This window comes from Cavia porcellus, unplaced genomic scaffold (genome assembly GCF_034190915.1).
Source record: "Cavia porcellus strain 051 isolate PalLab524CR breed Dunkin Hartley unplaced genomic scaffold, mCavPor4.1 scaffold_23, whole genome shotgun sequence".
NCBI lineage: Eukaryota > Metazoa > Chordata > Mammalia > Rodentia > Caviidae > Cavia > Cavia porcellus.
In genome coordinates, this window is record NW_026947506.1 from 40,193,851 (window position 1) to 40,209,800 (window position 15,950).

A 15,950-nucleotide genomic window follows, 5' to 3' on the forward strand; every position below is an offset into this window, starting at 1 on the left:
GGCGCCCCCGATTGGCTGCCAGGCGAGACAATAACCCGGCCGGGGACCGCAGCTTTAAAGAGGCAGACTCCTTCTCCACGTTGAGCCGCGAAGAGGGCACACGGAGAATACAGACACTGGCGCTAGGGGTGGGCGGTGGAGAGTAGAGCAGCAAAAACACCGAGACCGAGAAGAATATCCGGAGTCCAGGACTTCGCAGATCGACTAATGGGTTCCCCATTCACTCCCCCCCCCCCCCAGTATTGGGGATCAAACCCAGGGCCTTCATACTGAGCTGCACTCTCAGCTCCTTTAAGATAAAATCTGACTAAGTCACTAATTTGCCTAAATTGGGCTCGAATTTTTGATTCTGCTTCCTCACCCTCCCAGAGTGCTGGAACTACAGGCTTGCAGCGGTGTGACCAGTCGTCCATAAACCCCTGAGCTATGTTCTACCACAGTCAGACCTGAATAAAATCACCAAGACAGAGATGGGGGGGCTGGGGATTTAGCTCAGCGGCATAAGCGCCTGCCTTGTAAGCAGGCAGTCGTGAGTTCGATCCCTGGTACCGATAAAAAGGAAAAAGACAAAAAAAAGACAGAGATGGGAAGAAAAGAAGAGGAAGGGTCTGGAGGGGATGTGTCTCCGTTTTTCCCTGATCCTTCTACTTTGGTCCTTTTGATGGCCCTCTTTTCTTCCACGCCCCCCCCACCCCCAGTGTCTCAGCATTTTATATATATGCACACACACAGCCTGTTCGCCTCACGTACAGGCACTGAGCTAACCAGTTTTGTTTTGTTTTGTTTTGAGACAGGGTCTGCTGTAGTTCAAGGCTGGCCCTGAGCTTGCTTATGTAGCCCAGGCTGGCCTCGAATTCACGGCGATTCTTCTGCTTCAGCCTCTCAAGTGCTGGGATCAGCTAACTAGTTTTAAATATCCTGTGCTATCGCTCTATCTATCTGATCTCTTCAAGAAACCCAGTGTGGTAGCACACACTTGTAATCTCAGCACTTTGGAAGACTGAGGCAAGAGGATCACAAATTAGATTCCAGGAGACTTAGAGTGATCTTGTCTCAAACTAAAAGGTTACAAACGCATTGGGGATGTACCTCTGTGCAAAGGTCCTGGGTTCAGTTCCTAGTACCAGAAACAAAACAAAAAGGCATTGCTGAAGAAGTGCCTTTCTTCATCATCTCTTAGGTTCCTCTGGGCTCCTGCCACCACCAGTGTGGTAGTTTCTTGTTTTCGTTTTTGTTTTGTTATGCAGTACTGTGGGTGAGACCTCAGTCTTGTAATACATGCTACGTAAATGCTCTATTACTGAGTTACACTCTCAACTCTTTCTAAAATTTTTATTTTATTTATTTTAAGAGACAGGGTCTCACTGTATAATCCAAGCTGGCCTTGAACTCACTATGTAGTCCAAGTTGGCCTCAAACTTGCAGTGATCGTCCTGCCTCGGTCTCCCAAGTGCTGGGCCTACAGGTGTGCAACCATCATGCCCAACCCAAACTTTTTATTTTTGAGACTTGGTCTTACTAAGCAAGTAAGTTGGTCAAAATCGCCTAGAATTTGCAGTCCTCTTGTCTCAGCCTCCCAGCCAGCTAGAATTGCAGATGTGTGCCACCAAACACTGCCTGTGCAGTGCTTTTGATGACAAAGGTGCAGGATCAGCTCTTGACAGTCTGGGTTAGTGGAGAGATGCTTTGTGAGCATGTTGTATGTGCGTATGTACCCGTGTGTATGTGTTTATGTGTATTAGTGTATGCGTGCAAGCGTAGACATACGCACCTGTAAATACATGTGTGGATCGGGAGCATGCCCACCTAACTTTTGAGGTGGAGGGAGCATTGAGGCCAGAGATGGCACAGGAAGAGGCACTAAGTGTCAGCTACATGACCCTGAAGGTCCTCTGCTCACCAGATGCCCAGAGACCAAACCTTTTCCAGCCAAAGGACATGGGGTGAGTTGGCCCATTGATTTTCTGCTAGTGACAGTGGCATTTCCCATGCCCAGTCTCCACAGACTGGAAGACTCCAGATACCAGTGACTGACTGAGGCAATTGAGGAGCTGGGCGCCTCAGATTTTCCTGGGTGACCCTCTGGAGGTCATTAACCTCTAAAAATTGAGGCTCAGATGAGCTCCTTAATCTTTTGGAACTTGCACTTTTTCATCCTTCACAGTGCTGAGGCCAGGAGCAAAGGTATGCTGGAGGAGGAAATGATCTTCCCTGTGGCCTGCATCTCTCCTGTTGTTGACTTCTCTTCCTATGAAGTCCCCTCATCAATTCCCACTACCCTAGAAACTTGCCCAGTTAGACTAGAAACCCTACTGCTCATGGATCAAAGCCCCAAGTTTTACAAGGGTTTCCTCAGATAAAGGTAGGGGCATGAGTCACACAACCGCTGGGCTCAGAGCCCACATCTCTTATCCGCAGGTTGAGATATGACTGGTTTTATAACACCTCTTTGTTCTTGTCCAAACTTTGTTGTTCCCATCTATAGGAAAACTGGCACTGATGTCTCAATCAGATGCCAGAGTGAAGTGCCAAGCTGAGAGCTGGGCACATAGGACTATTCCCCAAACACTGGGTCATAAGAGCGTTTTCAGGCTCTGGAGGCTGAGGCAGCACAATCATTTGCAAGTTCGAGAGGAGGATCAGCTACAAAGTGAGCCCAATCCAGCCTGAACTGTGTTGAGAGACCCTGTTTCCAAAAGACAAAAAAAAAAAAAAGCTTTTTTAGATTTTACTATTACTATTGCACAAATTGGAAGCCACAGTCTCCCTGGTAATAAGGGAATTCCCCCATTACTTGGAGTCAAAGGTACAATTTGTTAGGTCCATGACTTGGTTTATCTCTTAATCAACTGTGGCAAACTGTCACCTGTCATGGCTACAACATCATATATAAGTATTATGGAAGTAGCTAAGGTAATATAACTAAGACATTTCATTTATCCTCACATCAGTTCAACAGCCCTCCCCCTGCACTGGGGATTCAATCCAGGGTGTTCATACTGAGCCACATCCTTAACCCTTTATTTTGAGACCGTTTTGCTAAGTTGCCCCAGCTGGGTTCAAACTTGTGATTATCTTGCCTCATCTCCCAGAGTGCTGGGACTGCAGGCATGTACTTCCATGCCCAACCCAACAAACACCTTTTATGCCTACTGAGTGGCAAGCACTGGAACACTGATGTTTACAAGATATAGTCCTGTTACAAGGAGTTTGGGTGCAGTGGGGAGCCCAGTTACACACGTGAAAATGAGGTGACATGGAGGCCCAGATGAGGACTTGCTACCTGTCTCTGAGAATCTTGGGAGATTTCTATAAGCGAAGCTCGGCACAGTGGCTCACGTCTGTAATCTCAGCACTTGGGAGGCAGAGGTAGGAGCGTCTTGAATTTGAGGTCAGCCTGGGCTACATGGTGAGTTCAAGGCTGGCTTGGACTCATGTCTCAAATTTCTAAAAGTGAAGTTTGAGCTAGATAGTGAAGGAGAGAGAGGCACATAGGTAACCAAAGCAGGAAAGATTGTCTGCCCAATAAAAGTCTACAGCCATGAAGATCTCCAGTCTATGTGGAAATAGTAAGGCCCTACTAGATGGCTAGACAGAAGGCTGGATATGAACTGCTGGCCGAGGCCAGCCTTTAGTTTCATTTTCAGAAGTGAAACTGAAAAAGTAACTAACTACCAATCGGTTTATGCCAGGAACTATGTGTTTTTCTTTTCTTTTCGCAGGGCTGAGGAGGAAACAGCACCCTACACCTGCTAGGTATACTTTCTCCTTCTGAGCTGGAGTCTCAGCCCTTGCAACATTTATTTATTTATTATTTATTTTTTCTGGTACTGGGATTGAATCCAGAACCTTCTCAGTGAGCTACATCGGCAGCCTCTTTGTTATTTTGAGGCAGGGTCATGTTAAGTCTCTAAATTGCTGAGGCTGGGTTTGAACTTTCTATTCTGTTTTGGTTTTGGTTTTTTGAAATATATTTCACTATATTACTTAGGCTAGCCTTCAACTCACAGTGCATTTCAGGGTGGCCTCAAATTTATGGAAATCCTCCTGCTGCAGTCTCTAGAGTGCTGGGATTATACGTGTCCATCACCATGCAGGGCTGCAACTCTATGTTTTTTACTTAGCAGACACAACATCTACTATGTACCAGACATTGCAATGGCAATGCTTTACAAATAATAGTTCATTTAGTCCTTCTAGCAACCCATGTAAGACTCCAATCTTGCAGAGACAGGAGACACAGAAAGGACCGATGATTTGCCCAAGGTCACTCCGTCAGTGTGTGACAGAGTTAAGATTTGAATGGAGGTGTGGAGAAAGCACTGATGCTGGGGCAGATGTGGTCATGCTTTGATTCATTCCACAAGACGCCTAAAATGCACTGGAGATAATATGGGCCCTAGACTTGACGGTGACTCTCAGAGATTACTTTCCATCCAAGAAGATGGATGATGAAACAATTCATTCAGTAAAGTCATATAGAGGCTTCCACATCCCATGCCTACATTCAGCTGGGCTAAACTTCAGTAACTGGCAATGATGTCTGAGTGTTAAAGCGACACAGACTCCTCCAATCCCATCTTGGGAAGGATGTGGCATCTTCCCTGGGTCTCATCCTACCTTCTGTGAAATGAACCCAGTGAGTGCCTGGTTTCACACAGAGCCTGGGGTCCATAGCAAGTGCCCAGAAATACAGCCTAGGACTACAGCCAGCCTCAAAGTGCAGTCAGGCAGGCAATATTTAAACTGAGGCCCAGAAAATGACCTGAATTCTTCTGGCAGATAAGGAAGTGCACTTGGAGTGAAGGCACAGGCACTCAGAGTGGAGTGGACAAGATCTGGCCTAGGTGTCATGCAGGTCAATTGGGCTCTTCCCAGGGAATGGATGGGAGGGTTACCGCATGATCTCGGGCAGGAAAAATTCTGTGATCTCATTTGCATTTTGGACAGATGTATGAGTCATTTTTCTGTTGTTGAGACAAATACTCAACAACTGGAATTTTAGGAGAAGAGGTTTATTTTGGCTCTTAGTCCCGGTGGATTCAGCCCATGGCCACTAGGCAAATTTCTGTGATGACTAGGAAGCAGAGAGCGAAGAAAGGAGCCAGGGACAAAAATACACTCTTCCTAGTTGGGTGTGATGGCACAGGCCTATTATCCCACCATTTGGGAGGCTGAAGCAGGAAGATCACAATTTAAAGTCTTAGCAAGACCTGGTCTTGCTAATAAAAAATTAAATGACCTGGGGATATAGGTCACAGTGAAGGCCCTGGGTTCAATCCCTATTAATTAAAAAAAATGAAACAAACAATGCAAAATTTAAAAAAATACAGTCTTTCAGTTCACACACACCTCAGTGGCCCACTCCCTCCAATCATACCCAGCCTCCAAATGTGGCTTTTAGGGGAACATTTTTGGATTTAAACCACCACAACAAATATCTATCAGCTATTTGATAGGTTAATTAGAAAAGGATCATCCTATCTGGGCGTGGTGTACAAGCCTGTAATCCTAGCCCTCTGGGAAATTGAGGCAGGAGGATCGAAAATTTGAGTTCAGCTTCTGCAATTTAGTAAGGGCAACCCTCAAAAAAAAAAAGAATCACTCTCAAAATAAAAATAAAGCTGGGTTTAGCAGTGCATCCTGTAGGCCTATCACTCAGGAAAGTGATGCAGGTGGATCACTTTGAGTTGGAGATTGGCCTGGGCTACAAAGTGAGCTCAAACCACACAGTGAGACCCCGTCTCAAAAAACCAAAAAGAATTTTTTTTTTTTTTGTCTTTTTGAGATAGGGTCTCACTATGCAATTCAAACTAGCCTTGAGCTTACTTTAGAACCCAGACTGGTCTCAAACTTGCAGCAATCCTCCTGGCTCAGCTTCCTAACTGCTGGGATGACAGGCATGCCGCCACACCTGGCTCCAATAAGAATTTTAAAAAACATTTTAAATAAATAAAAAATAAAAAGGGCTGGTCATGTTACTCAGTGCAAAGGCCCAGACTCAGGGCTGGGGATTTACCTCAGTGGCACAAGTACCTGCCCGGCAAGTGCAACATTATGAGTTTGATCCCCTGTACAAAACAAAACCAAAGGCCTGGAACTTAATTCCCTGTATTGTGGGTGGGACGGTGGGGGGGGGGACTAAAATCATAACATTGGCATAGAGTAGAAAGGAGGGATTTACACTCTATAATTCAAGAGGTAGCAGAACATATCCACCAATGATGTAAAATGCTAGTGTCATTACTTGTCTCATTTCTTTATTAATATTCCAGTCTTCTTTGTATCTGGCCAGCTTCTGAGCAGGAGTCAATGATGGTCTTGAACAGGAAAGAACTAGGGCCACCCACCATGCCAAACAGATGGGAAGCAGATGCAATGGCTTACACTGTCTGGACCATGCTGGACACAGAAATGGGAGCAACAGGAGGAAAGTGGCAGAGAAGGCCCTGCAGCCCTGGAGTAATTGTTTTGTAGTGATTGCTTAAGTCATTGAATTTTCAGAACTGTTTGTTATTGCAGCTTACTTAGACTGTAACTAGTGGGCTGTATTTTGAACCTGGGAATGAGAAATATGTGATGCCCCTGGTGGAAGGGGTGCTGCTCCTGGGCCAAGAGACTTGGGGAGAACAGGTCCGGGAAGAATGCAGGGGAGGGGAGAATGATTCATTTCATGTAGAGTATGTTGAGTGCCTGCACAGTGGTGTGCAGTAATGCTCTTCATGGAGGGAGTGCTCTGATCAGAAGCATTTGCAGGTTGTCATGACGTGAATACCCTCTGCATGCCTGATTTCATGTCACTGCAATCAATACCTTAGGGACAGGGGCATGATCCTCCCCAGATGTTACGTGATTTCACCAGATGAGCTCAGAGGAGCGGTGCACAGTGGGTTCTTTGGGAGCCGGTCTGAGCTGGCCCGACTTAATGAAAGCACACCACTGTTCTTCAGCTTCCAAAGGCAGATCTTCAGCCTGCAGTGGGCCACAGGGAAGAGATGACAGGCGCAGTTAGTGGGGAAAGTCACAGCAGTGGGCAAAATCACCAAGGGATGACATGGTGAGTGAGAAGAGAAGGTCAAAGTTTGAAGCCTGAGAAAATTGTTTGCAGAGTACTCCCAGGAGAAGAGGCCAAGGAAATGACTGACAAAGAAGAGGCAAATTGCCAGTTGTGGTGGTGCATGCCTGTAATCACAGCACTCTGGGAGGCTGAGGCAGGAAGATCAGGCGTTCCAGTCCTGACTGGGCAATTTAGTGACTTAGTGAGACCTTGTCTTAAAATTAGAAACATTGTAAAAAGGCTGGGGATGTAGTGCAGTGTGAAGGCCTTGAGTTCAATCCTCACTGAGTCCTGGGGGCGGGGAGTGGGGGGAAGAGGTAAAGAAGTGTCCCAGTGACCTTGTCTTTTTTTTTTTTTTTTTTGGACTTTTTTAGACAGGGTCTCCCTATGCAGTTCAGGCTGGCCTTGAGCTCACTTTGTAGCCCAGGCTGGTCTGGAACTTGCAACAATCCTCCCACTTCAGCCTCCTGAGTGCTGGGATTACAGGCATGAGCCACCATTGCAATAACAACGCCTGGCTGCAATAATCTGCCCGGCTGCGGATTGAACTCACAACCTCGAGCTTGCCAGGCAGGCGCTTATACCGCTAAGCTAAATCCCCAACCCTGAGCCTTGTCTTTTCATGTGCAGTACTTCTGCCTTCTCAACATGTGCTCATCCACTAGCTATGCCCTACCTACCTGTGGATTTCACCTCCTCTTCCTTTCATCCTTTCCACTGTCACCTAAATAAGCTCAGTAGCTCCCATAAAAAAATCACATATTGGCCGGGTGTGGTGGTGCACTCTTGTAATTCCAGCACTTAGCAGGCTGAGACAGGAGAATCCTTGCAAGTTTGAGACTTATCTAGGCCATAAAGTGAGCTCAAGACCAGCCAGAACTGCAGAGCAAGACCCTGTCTCAAAAAAAAAAAAAAATAATAATAATAAAAATCACGCATTGGGCTGGGGCATAGCTCTGTGGCACAGCACTTGTCCGGCAGACAAAAAGCCCTGTGTTCCATCCCCAGCACCAAAAAACAAAAAGCTGAGTGCAGCCCACCTTTCTCCACCCTGTGAGCTGAAATTCCCAAAGCCTTGGCCACTCTGGTGCAGCCTACTGTCATAGATTCCTCACTTTCAGTGCAGAATCTCTAGGCAAAGCCACTGGCCACCCTCATGTTCCTTTTTCCGGGGAACACTTCTCAGCACAGCGTGGCCTCATCTCTGTAGCATTCAGCACAGCTCAGCTTTTGCTTTTGGGAACACTCTTTCCTATTGGGTTTTGAAACTCTGCATTCTCCTGATTTTCCTTCTTAGCTCTCGGATTCTCCTTCGGTAGCTTGTGCTCTGCCCAACTTCTAAATGTTGGGGTTCCTCAGAGTTTGGTGTGAGGCAACCTTGTCTTTCCCTTGAACTTCTTCATGACTTCATCTGCTCTATCATGTCACTCACCCTTGGGGTACTATTGTAACTCATATTGCCCCAGACCTGCCTCTGCAGTCACCTATGGGACATTTCTCCTGCCACCCCAAACTCTTGATCTTCCTCCCTAAATGCTTAGTTTCCCAGATGTTTGGCTCTTAGTAAACACTATCCTCATTGTTTTTTCTCTGTCACCTTTATAGATTATAAATTTCTTGCAGTCCAAGAAGGTGCAATTGCAGTTCTCAGTTGTATCCTTGATCCCTAGGATGGTGCTCTCGATACATCACTGGGAGCCAAGAAATCTGAGCTGAATGAGTTAAATAGTGAAGCAAATTGGCTTCACTAACCAGAGAGAGGAAGCAGTATCATTTGCCCTTCAGAGATTAACAAAATTAAATTCTAGTCCTAGGCCACTAATTTTCTGTTATTTTAGGGAAGTCATTGTGTCCCTTCTGTAGACTGAGGAGACTGAAATAAATTCTCTATAAGGTCACTTCAAAATTTTAACATCTAATAGACATCCCTTTCCTATTGCTAATATGTTGCCAAATTGGTAGGTATATATAAATAGAATTTTGTATAAAACAAAAACACTTTTTTTCTTAAAAACTTGTGCTTCTGAAAACTACTTGTAATGCATTTTATAGAGGCTAAATGAGTAGTCTTGATACTATGTTAGCTTTCCTATTGCTGGGTGAAATACCTAATATCCACAATTTAAAGGAGGAGAGATTTAATTTGGCTTTTGGTTTCAGGGGACTCAGAACATGGTTCACTGGATCCACGGTAGAAACAGCATGGCAGAAGGGTGTGATGGAGAGAGGAAGGCTACTCAACTCATGGTAGCCAAGAAACAAAAGAGGGAAGAGAGGATCCAGGGACAAAAATATATCTATCTAGGTCATGCCCCACAATGGCCCACCTTCAACCAGCTCCCACCTCCTAGCAGCACATTCAGCCATAAACTCACCAATCGATGAATCTATTGATAGGGATAGCACCCCTGTGATTCAACCACTTTCTCAAAGCCCCACCTCTCTATATATGATATTTTGGGGGACCTTTTAGATCTAAGCTATTACAGATACTTTAAATTATGGGAACTCCAAACTGGCCATGGTGACACACTCCTGTAATCCCAGAACTTGGGAGACTGAGGCAGGAGGATCATTGCAAGTTCAAGTCCAGTCTGGGCTATAAAGTGAGCCCAAGGCCAGCCTGAACTGCATAGCAAGACCTTGTTTCAAAAAAAAAAAAAAAAAAATGAGAACTCTATGAAAGAATGACTTAAACATTCTAAGGCATTTTCACAATCCAAGGGGATCCATCTCAATAACCCAAGAGACTTGCAGGACAGACAGCCCTCATCACCCTCACTGAACACAGGTGATAACGGAGATTCACGCTTACATTGTCATCTCTTTATCCGGGTGGCTTACATTGGGGTTTCATCAAGAGATTGCATCGACATAATTGCACAATCAAGTCGTTAAGGCTGCCTGGGTTTGCATCTCAACTTGGTCTGTTATCACGACTACAAAACTAGCCAGCTAGTACTTAACTTCACAGTACTGTGAAGATTAAATAACGTAAGCATGAAATCCAGTAAATGTGAGCTATTATTACAGTGGCAAACAGCCACTGTACAGGGATCTATAAAAGCCCACTGGGCAATACTGATAAACTGGCTGAGAAAGAAAGACTCGCCTCACTATACTGTATTCTCAAGGTTGCTTTACTAAGAATTGAACCCAGGGTCTTCACATTGCGCCAAATCCCCAGCCCACCTTTATTTTAACCTTTTGCAACAGGGTCTCGATAACTCGTTAAATTGGCTAGGTTAGTGTCAGACTTGAGATTCTCCTGTCTCAGCCTCCTAGAGTGTTGGAATGACAGCTTTATGTCAGCGGTGCGCCAGTGTTCCTTTCGGGTCTCATTTAAATTGGAATCTATTCTTTCTTTGCTTGGACACCAAATCCTGCTCGGAACCGGATCTTTGTAGCTCCGCCTCCGGACGGGGCGTGACCTTACTAGGATGGGGGCGTGGCCAGGTCGAGAACTGGGCTTTAGAGCTCCCTTTTCCCTGTCTGGAGCCGCCCAGTCCGGGAGGGGCTGGAGGTCGATCACGTGGCCCGCGAGCGGGTTTTTACCCTCCCTTGCGCCGGTACCACTTGTGCTACCCCAGAGGGGAAATGTCTGGCTTCTTTTAGGGAAGCGAACCATTAATATTAGTGCTTTTTGCGTTCAAATAATGTAGGATAGTATCTTCTTGGGACTGAGTCAGTCTGTACCTCTGAAATGGTGTTCTCTCTTTTGGTCTCCCCCTCTGGTAGTGGTCTCGTCCAGCCGGGCCCTGGGCGCGGCGGCGGCGGTGGCCGCGTCACTGGCGGGCGGGATCCCTCCGCTCTGGGGAGAGCAGTGCTGGACGGTTGAGTTGGAGTGACTGAGGAAATTCATCCGCGTCGCCGCCGCCGCCTCCGCCGCGGAGGAAGACAGGACCTCCCCCGCTCCGCCAGCGACCCCCTTCGCAGAGTTCCCACCGCCACAGGTACCTCCGCTGACAAAAGGAGTCCTCATCTCCCCCAGCCCCAAATTCCCATGAGTTAAATTTCCTTCCTGTCTCTTTCCCCGGTCTGGCTCTTGGGAGCGGACGTAACTCGCCAGACCTCCCCTCCCTTCCTCTGGCCCCATCGCTCCCAAACCCGGAAGGGGAACCGGGGGACCCTTAGCCCCAGCAATGCATGCGTTCCTTGTACCATCGGCTGCGTTTTCCTGACCCCAGACCCCATTCCAGCCCTGCCTGCCTCTAGCTCCCTTAGTAGTTGGGGGCTAAATTCCGGGCTTCCTCTAGGCCCCGTCCCGCCCCCTTGACCCCCAGCTCCCGCCGGTCGGGGTGGCACCCCTCGTGTTCTCTTATTTCGCACCCTCGCCGGAATTCGCCTTGCAAAACTCCAAAATGTTGGGACAGACTGCAAGGCCGCGAGGCCACCCTGCCGTCGTCCCCACCCCACCCTTGATTTGCGCCCTGCCCATGGTTTCTGGCCCCAAACAAACTGGAGACCTCGGCACCCCGTCCCCTTGCAAGTCCTCACCCCAAGCTTAGCTTCTAAGCGTCTGCCCCCCGCCCAGTTTTCTTCGGGCAAAATGGAGGTCGTGGGGGCCGGGAGGGCCAGGTCCACTGCGCTCCGCAGCGCGCGGCGTTAGCCTGCGCCTCCCAGCTGCCAGATCGGGGGACCCTCTCTGTCCCCTCCCTTGCGCCCCACCACACTGGCGGAGGCGGTGGCACCCCCTTTTCTGTTTGGGGCCCTGGCTGCCGTATCCCCAGAATCCCCCGAGCGGTCTCGGAGGGTGATGGGATGGAGAGGTGAAGCGCGGCCCCCGCCTCCAATGGCTTCCTCCTGGTCGCTTCCTCTTCCCGGGTCCCGGGCCGTGTCCACACCTGGAGTGGGGTAGGGCCGTGCCCCCGGGGCAGGGGCATCCCCTGGCGCCTGCGTAGTATTTAGGGAGGGGGACATATCAGTGGGGAAGAGGAACGCTCAGGGCTGGGGGAAGTGGGAGCTGGGTGGCAGACCCCGGCTCAGCCATGCAGTGTGAGCGGCCAGATCGCACAGGTGTCCCCGGGGCAGAGGAGGGGGAACAGGACGCCGGGGACTGGGCAGAACCAGCCAGACCCTGTGGGACCCGGCGCCGCGCCCGCAGACTGAGCCCCCGAGGTGCAGAGGGCGCGGGAGCCGGCCGCCTGGGGCCGCTCGCCGGCGCCTGGGAGAGAGCAGCGCCGCGCCCCAGGGCCGGGGGCCTCTCTTCGGAGCCCTAATTACTTCAGCACGGCTCCCACGGGCTTTGAAGGCTCCTCAGGCGGGCAGGTGGCGGGCCGGGGCTCTGGAGGGGAGCAGTGGCTCTGGGTTGCCTTACCCGCCGCTGTCGCCCCCACCCGCGGCGCACGGCTAATGGGGTGCAGCCGGCACTGAGATTATCCGGAGTGAGCCTTCCCAAACCTATTAGTGCCCAATCGGCTTTTCCCAAATCCTGTAAACAGCTACCCCGGCCGGTTCTAGGGAGAGGCGGGGAGGCTGGGTGGGGCGGGGGCGTTGGGGCCGGGGGTGGGGTCACCCACCCTACAGGTCTCTGCTGGGGATGCGGTTCCCTTGGTAACGGGGCTAGGGTGGGGGCACTTCACCAATGAGGTGCTCTCAGTCCGGGTGACGGTTGCCTAGGCAACCCCACGAACAGCCCAACCTCCCCACTCTGGACTCCCCCCCACTATAGAAGCTGGGGGGGTGTGTGTTGAGGGTGTGCGGCTTGTGGGGGTGAATTTAAAGAGGCACCGCCCCTTTTAAAATTAGGTGCTGGGAGGGCGTTGCCTTGCGGGCTGGGGCGGACGCCAGGTCTGTTTTCGAAGGGACTCCCCCCCCCCTCCCCAGTTCCTGCCGCGGGTGTCCCGCCCGGTCTGCTGCTGTCCGAGGGAGGGGTTTCCCCTGCGTTTCCTCTTGCACTTCCCGCTACATTTCCGGGGGGCGGGAGGAAGATTGGGGAAGTCGCCTTTCTCGGCCACGTCTTACCGGTGCTAACGTACCAGAGACCCTTGTCCTGCTCGGGGAGCGGTGTCTGCCCCTCTCCCTGCCGAGCTCACCCCTTCCGGGTGGCGCGTCCACCCCGCCTTTCCCCCTGCTTGCCCGGCTGCAGCGGCCTTGGGGCCTGACGTCAGCCCTGCATCCCCCAGGCCTCGGGCCAGCGGCCAGGAGCTGCCTCCCCCAGCCCCCGTCCCGCGGCCCCCAGCCGCCCCCAACCCCGCCCCACGGGCCCGGCGCCATGAGTGAGCTGGAGCAACTGAGACAGGAGGCCGAGCAGCTTCGGAATCAGATCCGGGTGAGGGCCTGGCCGCCTCTGGGATGGGGAAGCTGAGGGGCAGGGCCTTGCTGCTTGTGGGGTTGCTGCCTGCTTTACTTCCCTAGGGGGCTGTCTGAGTGATGGGGAGGATGCCCTAATCTCTGCGTGTCTCCTCTTACCCACTGCCTTTCCTCTTCTTTTCTCTTTCCTTTCTTTCCCCAACCTTCTTCTCTTTTGCTTTTCTCCGGCTCTGCCATCTCTTGCAGGATGCCCGAAAAGCATGTGGGGATTCAACGCTGACCCAGGTGAGGCCACTGCACCTGGGGACTCAGGAGTAAGGGCTGGAGGCATGTCATTGGGTTGAGGTCTTGTTGCCTGGTTCTGCCTGAGCCCTTGTGTTTCCACCTCCAGATCACAGCTGGGCTGGACCCAGTGGGGAGAATCCAGATGAGGACACGGAGGACTCTCCGGGGGCATCTTGCAAAAATCTATGCCATGCACTGGGGGACAGACTCAAGGTGTGTGGGTGGCCAGGGTGGGGCTTTGTGCTCAGCTTTGGTGCTCACAAGCTAAGGGATGATCTTATATTGGCTGGAGCAGCAGTGGAGGGAGGATGGCCTCTGAAGTCTGATGGGATTGGGCATCACTGGTGAGCCAGGAAAGGTAGGACCACAGACAGGATACCTGAGCTACTGTCTCCAGATGGGAGAGGGTGGCCTGCCTCCACACCCTGACCTGCTGCCTCTCCCTGACCTGTCTCCCAGGCTGCTGGTCAGCGCCTCCCAGGATGGGAAGCTCATCATCTGGGACAGCTACACCACCAACAAGGTAGAGGCACTACCTGAGGGAAGCTGGCGTGGCACTGGGCTTCGGAGTCCTGGCTGTCCTTGAGCCTGGCACTACCCTTCCTCCACAGGTCCATGCCATCCCACTTCGTTCCTCCTGGGTCATGACCTGTGCCTACGCGCCCTCAGGGAACTTTGTGGCCTGTGGGGGTTTGGACAACATCTGTTCCATCTACAGCCTCAAGACCCGAGAAGGCAATGTCAGGGTCAGCCGGGAGCTGCCTGGCCACACTGGTGAGAGGGGTTCAGCAGGCAAGGGCTTTGCTGTAGGAGAGGGGCTGTGCTACCCTCCCATTGACTCAGCTGACCAGCCTCTCTCCCCAGGGTACTTGTCGTGCTGCCGCTTTCTGGATGACAACCAAATCATCACCAGCTCTGGGGATACCACCTGGTGAGGCCTCACAGGAATGGGCAATCTGGGCTTACCCGTACTTCTCACAGCCCTGTCCCATTGCTCAACAGGACTGCAACCTGAGGCCCCTGGCTTGGGCCCTCCATGTGTCCTTCACCCCCCATCTCTGATCCCTTCCTCCTTGTCCCCTTTCCAGTGCCCTGTGGGACATTGAGACAGGCCAGCAGACTGTGGGTTTTGCTGGACACAGTGGGGATGTGATGTCCCTGTCACTGGCTCCCGATGGACGCACCTTTGTATCAGGTGCCTGTGACGCCTCTATCAAGCTGTGGGACGTGCGGGATTCCATGTGCCGACAGACCTTCATTGGTCATGAGTCCGACATCAACGCCGTGGCTGTAAGTTGGGGTCAAGCCGCCAGCCATGCTTTCCTAAGTCCTGGCCCTGCCCTCCACCCTCATCCCCCTGTATCTGTCCCACAGTTCTTCCCCAACGGCTATGCCTTTACCACGGGCTCTGATGACGCCACATGCCGCCTGTTTGACCTACGGGCCGATCAGGAACTCCTCATGTACTCTCACGACAACATCATCTGTGGCATCACCTCGGTGGCCTTCTCGCGCAGTGGCCGGCTGCTGCTCGCGGGCTATGATGACTTCAACTGCAACATCTGGGATGCTATGAAGGGGGACCGCGCAGGTGAGGCCTGGGTGCTGGGGGGGGGGGGCGGCGGCACAGAACCCAGAGCCCAGCTGGGGCCTGTCAACATGCCTTTTTCTCAGGTGTCCTTGCTGGCCATGACAACCGAGTGAGCTGCCTTGGGGTCACTGATGATGGCATGGCTGTGGCCACAGGCTCCTGGGACTCCTTCCTCAAGATCTGGAACTAACTGCCCCGATCCCAGCTGGGCCCAGGCCAGGAGGGGCCCTGCCCACGCCCACACTACAGGCCAGGAGCTTTGGGGCTGGGTCCACACCAAGCCTCCCTCCTTGGGCCACGGGGCCACGGTCCCTGCTTCCCCACCCAGGTTTGGTTCCTCCCGGGAGGGGGGGCCCCCACTGTGGAGAAAAAGATGGGGATGGTATAGGGGAAGAGGAGGTGGGCAGAAAGCCCTTATCCTTTTGCTGCCCTGGAGTTAGGGCCTCACCTCTCTGGATGGCCAGGGGCAGGAGGTAGAAACTCCAGGGGCTGGCTTTTTTAAAACTGGTTTTATTTTAATTTTTTAATTATTTTCAGTTTTTCCATAAAGGAACCAATTCCACCTCTGTACCCAGTGTCCTCCCTTGCTTTGTCTTCCTCCTTTCTCTGCTGAGGGCAGACCACAGATAAAGAGGACCCCTACGAGGGGGGACGGGGGTATAGGGAGGAAAGGCCTTTTCTCTAGGCAAAGCGTAAGCCAGAGGCAGGATCAGAGATGTTCCCAGAGGCTGGCCGCCCCACACTGGTCTCCCCACACCCCAGCTC

The 15,950-nt window shown here is 51.3% G+C and overlaps 1 protein-coding gene and 1 long non-coding RNA gene across 2 annotated transcripts; one reads left to right on the plus strand and one right to left on the minus strand.

Moving 5' to 3' along the window:
* Positions 1-6,243: 6,243 nt before the first annotated feature.
* On the minus strand, positions 6,244-10,896 carry LOC111756928 (uncharacterized). The gene is made up of 2 exons (XR_002791308.2): positions 10,754-10,896; positions 6,244-6,972 (listed from the first exon to the last, which is right to left on the minus strand). It is a non-coding gene; the product is annotated as an uncharacterized LOC111756928 (long non-coding RNA).
* Gnb2 (G protein subunit beta 2) lies at positions 10,855-15,755 on the plus strand. Its single transcript, XM_013152670.3, has 10 exons — positions 10,855-11,010; positions 13,183-13,328; positions 13,556-13,594; positions 13,701-13,807; positions 14,054-14,117; positions 14,206-14,368; positions 14,459-14,525; positions 14,683-14,884; positions 14,969-15,185; positions 15,269-15,755. The coding sequence occupies exons 2-10, from the start codon at positions 13,272-13,274 to the stop codon at positions 15,373-15,375; spliced, it is 1,023 nt and encodes a 340-aa protein (XP_013008124.1). The 5' UTR covers positions 10,855-11,010; positions 13,183-13,271; the 3' UTR covers positions 15,376-15,755.
* Positions 15,756-15,950: the final 195 nt, after the last annotated feature.

Bases quoted from the DNA above. Each gene is read 5' to 3' on its own strand.
- Gnb2 (XM_013152670.3), top strand. From the start codon at position 13,272: ATGAGTGAGCTGGAGCAACTGAGACAGGAGGCCGAGCAGCTTCGGAAT. The intron at 13,808-14,053 runs GTGTGTGGGTGG...CCTGTCTCCCAG, and splicing joins CACTGGGGGACAGACTCAAG to GCTGCTGGTCAGCGCCTCCC. The intron at 14,369-14,458 runs GTGAGAGGGGTT...CTCTCTCCCCAG, and splicing joins GGAGCTGCCTGGCCACACTG to GGTACTTGTCGTGCTGCCGC.